At 46.6% G+C, this 6,232-nt stretch overlaps 1 protein-coding gene and 1 long non-coding RNA gene across 2 annotated transcripts in view; one reads left to right on the plus strand and one right to left on the minus strand.

Annotated features, from left to right (window-relative positions):
• The window catches only part of CD300LD-AS1 (CD300LD antisense RNA 1), a 20,882-nt gene that overhangs the window by 4,145 nt on the left and 10,505 nt on the right, over positions 1-6,232 (plus strand). The window contains exon 2 of the long non-coding RNA XR_014485107.1: positions 3,894-4,020. This is a non-coding gene — a long non-coding RNA (CD300LD antisense RNA 1). The remainder of the gene's footprint in view (positions 1-3,893; positions 4,021-6,232) is intronic.
• CD300LD (CD300 molecule like family member d) overlaps positions 1-6,232 on the minus strand; it is a 16,941-nt gene that overhangs the window by 1,438 nt on the left and 9,271 nt on the right. Inside the window, exon 3 of the mRNA XM_017884925.1 lies at positions 1,306-1,382. Within this exon, the coding sequence (XP_017740414.1) occupies positions 1,306-1,382 (77 nt within the window). The remainder of the gene's footprint in view (positions 1-1,305; positions 1,383-6,232) is intronic.

The raw sequence follows: 6,232 nt of genomic DNA on the forward strand, positions 1-6,232 counted from the left end.
GAAGGGAAGGGAAGGGAAGGGAAGGGAAGGGAAGATCAAAATTATATCCAACCCCAGAATGCTGGATGAGCCCTCGGATGGGACTGAGGGTATTTGGGGGAGATGGAGGAGGAACTATACAGCAGGCCACAGGTCAAAATGCCCCCAAAGGTCCTTCTCAGCTTCTTCACTTTTGGGGCTCTCCCACTACACCTCTGGAGTCCCTTGTCCTCTGTCCCCTGACAGTTAAAATCCCATCAGTTTGTACAAAAGCATAGAGGAGGAAACAAACAAACAAAAAAACAGTCAAGGAGTCCTAAAGCCAGCTCCGTGGGTGGAGCTCTGCAGACACATTCGCAGAACTCAAGATCGAGTGAATGAATAAAAAACAGAGCTGAACTGCAGAGGGAACAGGCAGGCCTTGAGTTCCAGGAGGACCGAGCCAGAGACACAGGCCTCTGCGCTAGGCTCTAGCAGGAGCAGGAGGGTCTGTGGTTTGGGCTCCGGCCTTGACCTGGGGGGCTTGACCACAGCAGGCCGTGATGGAACCCAATAGCTAGTTCACAGGTGCTGACCTCTGGGGACTCCTCTGGACACCTCCAAGGCTGGTGAGCATCAGACTAATCCTCCAGACCCCTCTTCCAGCTTGGGAGGGCGAGAACGCTGAAACTTCCAGCTTCCCCCTTTCCCTCTAGCATTTTCCACTCTCCTACTCTGGTGCCTGGGGAGAGGGAGGCTGGAACAATATTTGTTCTTGGGCAGAAACTAGGAGCAGATGAGAGAGGTGTCTCTCCTAACCCACTAGAGATCAAACCTCGATATGCTCTCTTGACCCCAGGAGGCGGGTAGGGCATGTTCAGGCCCCTCTCCTGCCACCCTTAGTCGTGTGGTAGCTCATGCCTGTGTTGCAGAGTTTGCCTTCATGTAGCCAACGCTTGCATGGGAAATCTTATTTTCCTCAAAGGTAAAGTGAGGTTGGGGCAGCCCACCTAAGGTTTGCAGTGACTTTACTGATACAAAGGTGCAACAGCAGGGACCTATGAGGGTTTCAGCCTGAGTACCCCCAGAAGACAGGATTTTCAGAGTTAACAAATAAAAGCACAGAACGCTCAGTTAAATTTGAAGTTCGGATAAACAACATATGCTTTTTTAGTATAAGTATAGCCCATGAAATAGTTGGGATATACTTATGCTAAAAAATGTTTTGTTGTTTGTCTGAACTTGCAGTTTAACTGGGCATGCTGTTGTTGTATCTAGCAAACCCTGTTAGAGGAGAGGCCATGGGGCCAGACCTGTGGGAAAGTGGAGGGACCCGGCTCCACCTACCTGGTGAGGGGGCTGCTAGTCTTCTGGGTGGCTGCAGGTATGAAAGCCAGGCTTGCTGTTGCGGTTGTCCATCCATTCTGGGACTGGAGTTTGTGTGTCTAAACATACAAAGCAGAACACGGTTCACCCCTTCCATGGATGGCCCAGCTCTGGCTGTGGCCCTAAGGCTTCTCCACCTAGGAATTAAGGAGCCTCTGCCTTGGGCTCCAAGACTCTCTGGTCAGCATCCAAAATATTACATGAATTATCTTCTAAAGAGAAGTTACTGAATTATTACCACGTGAGAAATTCTGAGGAGCAGACTAAGGAGGGAATTTGCAATCGCCCGTTGCATGGCACAGCTTAGCACGCTCGACAGCGTTCCGCTCTCCTAGGGCTAGGCTAGCTCTTTTCTGAGTCTCAGCCGCAGCTGAGGTGAACGCCTTATGGCCTGTTCTGTAGTGATTTGGCCACTGGGCTTGTGGCCCTCTCGCTGAGCCACCTCTGGGGATCCCGGGATTCCTGGCTCTCTGCAGCCAGGCCCAGCGCCCTCCACCTCCGCTCTTCCCTCTCTGGCCCTTTCCTGTCTTCCTGCAGCTTTGCGATCTCACCCTCCCTACCCCCGTTGAAGTCTGGCTATATCAGATGCAGCCCAGCCTCCGCTGTGTGCCAGTTCCTGCTGCACCACACCCCACTCACTCTGACGGTGTGTGTAGTGAGTTTTGATATTCAAAGTTTGCTTCTGGAGCAATCTAAAAATAAGAGATCATAGCATCATATTTGTCTTTTTTTATATCATTTTCCTGTGATTAAATCAAGGTATAACTCACACATAATAAACTGTAAATATTTTAAGAGAACAATATGTTAAACTCTGATGTATGTGTATACCTGGTAACACCACTGCCATGGTCAGGACTGTGAGCATATTCATAATCCCCAAGACCGACCTCCTCCTTACTCTGTCCCCAGGTGTTAGGGACTGAACTGTGGCCCCCTAAAAATTATATGTTGATACCCTAGTCTCCAGTACCTCAAAATGTGACTGTATTTGGAGCTAAAACCTTTCAAGAGGCAATTAAAATGAGTCTGTTAGGGTAAGTCCTAATGCCATCTGACTGGCGTCCTTCTCTGAAGAGGAGATGAGGACACGCGGGGAGACACCAGAGCGTGCGAGCACAGAGGGGCAACCTCAGGAAGGGGGTAGCAAGAGGGCAGCCACCTGCAAGCCAGGGAGGGAGGCTTCAGGCTCAACTGAACCTGCCAACACCTTGCTCTTGGACTTCCAGCCTCCAGAACTATGAGAAATACATTTCTGTTGTTTACGCCACCCAGTCTGTGGTATTTTGTTGTGACAACCTTAGCTAAGGGATGATAGCACTGATCCATTTTCTCTTACTATCAATGAGTTTGCAATTTGCAGAATCTAATATAAATGGAATCCTACAGTGTAAATCAAGTTTTTGAGCTGGTTTCTTTCATTCAGCGTAACTATGTTATCATTGGTATATCAGTAGAACGTTCCCTTTTATCGCAAGTTGTATTCTATTGTATGGGTAGTTCACTTTTTTTGTTGTTGTTTGTTTTGTTTTGTTTTGAGACAGAGTCTCTCTGTCACTCAGGCTGCAGTGCAGTGGTGTGATCTTGGCTCACTGCAACCTCCGCCTCCCAGGTTCAAGCAATTCTCTGCCCCAGCCTCCCAAGTAGCTGGGACTACAGGTGAGTGCCATCACAGCCAGCTCATTTTTTTTAATTTTTAGTAGAGACAGGGTTTTGTCGTGTTGTCCAGGCTGGTCTCAAACTCCTGGCCTCAAGTGATCCACCTGCCTCGGCCTCCCAAAGTGCTGGGATTACAGGTGTGAGCTGCCACACCCAGCCTGTATTTCACATTTAAAAAAAAAAAAAATTCCACTCACTTGAATTGTTTCCAGTTTTTTGCTATTACAAATAAAGCTGCTATGAATGTTCACATACAAGTCTCTGTGTGAACATAAAACTTTATATCATTTTGACTAAATATGGAAGAGCTGAGGGGCTGGATCATCTCTGGCAGGCATACATTTCATGTCTGAAGAAACTGCAACCTCTTTTCTCAGGTAGTTGTATCATGTGCATTCCCACCTGCAGGGTGTGAGGCTCCACGTGCTCCAGAGTGTCTCCAACACTTGGTGTCAAGGTCACTAACGTTAACTTTTGTTACAGGCTGAAAGAATAAGAGTCATGACCAACTCAGTATACCATTGGAGGCTATATGAGCGAAAAGAAAACTGTTCTTTAGAAAGCAGGTTGTTGGAAAACTGGCAACTGTGTCTGCTGCCAGAAGGGGCGCTGAGGGCAGTCACACCCAAAGTGCAGTGTTCCTTGTGATTATTTATACAAACATCTGAAAACTGTTGTACAAAGAAAGCAATTATGTGAACCTGTGATAAATCAAGCAGCTGACCAACTGTTATGTCTCCCTCCCTGCTCTTTCTACCTAATTAATTCGAAGGGCTGTAGAAACTCAGGGCCCTTGTTCACTAGAAGCAAGGAGCTCCCTGACCCCTTCTTTCAAAACAGATCTCTTTGTCTTCATTTCTGCATTCATCCCCCTTTGTTCAATTCCGTAGCAACCAACAGTGACAAGTGGTGGCCAGGACAGGAACGTGAGCAAAGAGGGTCTGCTGGAGCAGAGAAAGAGAAACTGACAAGACTAACGAGAAACCCCGGCACAAGTCTGCCGGCAGCAGATACAAGGTCAGTGCTCTAAAGAGGTACTGGGAATGGGAAGCTTTCTGAATCAGGGTAACATGGGGCAGAATTTGTCCATTGAGGTGCAACATTATGTGCATTTGCTTAAAGTTTTACTTAAACAATCTGGTGCTCAGGTCAGTTCTCAAACATTAACTAAGATGCTGAAGAAGGTCACTATACATAACCCATGGTTGTTTCCACAGACAGGCAGTCTCGATGTAGAAATTTGGGACAGAGTAGGAGAAGGATTAAAACGGGCTCACCAAAAAGATCTTAAAGTTGATCCTTCTGTTTTTTCTGCTTGGAGTTTTATCCATACTGTCCTCCTGCCATTATCTCCTTCTTATTCTGCTAGACAGCAGAAGTCATATTCCGAGTCTAAAAATCTGAAAGAATCTTTTGTCCCACCCACAGTACCAATTAAAAATAATAAACAGGAGGAGGATGAAAATTGGCCTCTGTCGCCCCTTCCAGTAGCAGAAACATCTGTACCACCTCCTTCAGTAGCAGAAATAGAGACCCCAGTACAAAGAATTTTACGCTCTGCTGCTATAGCTGGAGAGCCCTTAGGACTTTGCGCTTCTCCTATTTCCATAAGGCCCGATCCAAATAATCCGCAGCAGTTTATTCATGAACACACCCCACTACAGTTTAAGTTGCTGAAGGAATTGAAAGCTAGTGTAGTTAATAATGGAGTACAAAGCTCATTTACTTTAGGATTGCTAGAATCTATATTTGACGCTATGCGCCCTCCACTCTTTGATGTAAAGCATTTGGCTTGCACTCGTTTGTCTGCTAGTGCATACCTGACATGGAATTTAAGTTGGCAAGAACGGCGTGCAGACCAGGCTAGACAGAATCATGCTGCTGGACACAGAGACATTACAGAGGATATGCTGTTAGATAATGGTCCTTATTCAGATCTGGAACATCAAATGGCACTCCCAGATGCTGCTTATAAGCGGTGTGTCTTGGCTGCTAAACGTGCCTGGGCCACAATTCCTGAGGAAGGGGTCCCACCCAGTACAATCTTTTTTACATATCATGCAAGGGTGGCTTATGCATATTTTCTTGCAAGATTACGAGAGGCAGTGAAGCATCAGATTCCTCATACTGTGGCTGCAGAAATGCTAACCTTAACTCTAGCTTTTGAGAATGCAAATGCAGATTGTAAATGTGCACTGGCACCTGTGAGATGTACAAAAAACTTGGGAAATTTTCTCAAAGCTTGTCGAGATGTGGGAACTGAGCTTTATCGCTCTACGATGTTGGCTCAAGCAACGGCTAATTTAGTAGTGGACAAATCTAAAAAGGGCCAAGGGGCGAATCCTAAAATGGAAAAATGTTATAATTGTGGAAAACTCGGACACTTCAAAAAAGAACACCATCAGACCTCTGGGCAGAAGGGATCTTATAATGCAGTTCCCTGCGCCCCCCAACAGAAAAAAACGCGAGGATTTTGCCCTCATTGCAATAAAGGAAATCATTGGGCTAGTCAATGCCACTCAAAATTTCATCAGAATGGCACCCCCTGTGGGGAAACGAGAAGGAGGCCTGGACCCGGGCCCCACAAACAATGAAGGCCTTCCCCATCCAGCCCACAGCCCTATCTCAGGGATGGGTTCCCGGAGGCACATTGATTCTCTCTCCCCAGGAACATCCTGAAGCGCAGGATTCGATCTCCCAGTCAGAGAACAGGTAACGTTAGTGGGAGGAGACAAACCCACCAAACTTCCCACTGGTATGTGGGGACCTTTGCCAACAGGATATATGGGATTAATTTTGGGTAAAAAGTTGTCTTAATTTACAGGGCATTACTATAGTCCCAGGAGTTATGGATTCTGATTATGAAGGAGAAATTCAAGTAGTGGTAATGTCACAAGATCTTTGGGGTTTTGAACCAGGAGAATATATTGCTCAGCTACTGCTTATTTCCTGCAAGTTACACCCTTCTCCACGGAGGTCGGGAGTTCGAGACCAGCCTGTCCAACATGGAGAAACCCCATCTCTACTAACAATACAAAATTAGCCAGGCGTGGTGGTGCATGCCTGTAATCCCAGCTACTCAGGAGGCTGAGGCAAGAGAATCTCTTGAACCCAGGAGGTGGAGGTTGTGGTGAGCCGAGATCTTGCCATTGCATTCCAGCCAGCCTGGGCAACAAGAGCGAAACTCCATCTCAAAAAAAAAAAAAAAAAAAAAAAAAGAATTTATATT

This window comes from Rhinopithecus bieti, unplaced genomic scaffold (genome assembly GCF_001698545.2).
Source record: "Rhinopithecus bieti isolate Rb0 unplaced genomic scaffold, ASM169854v2 scaffold_13400, whole genome shotgun sequence".
Taxonomy (NCBI): domain Eukaryota; kingdom Metazoa; phylum Chordata; class Mammalia; order Primates; family Cercopithecidae; genus Rhinopithecus; species Rhinopithecus bieti.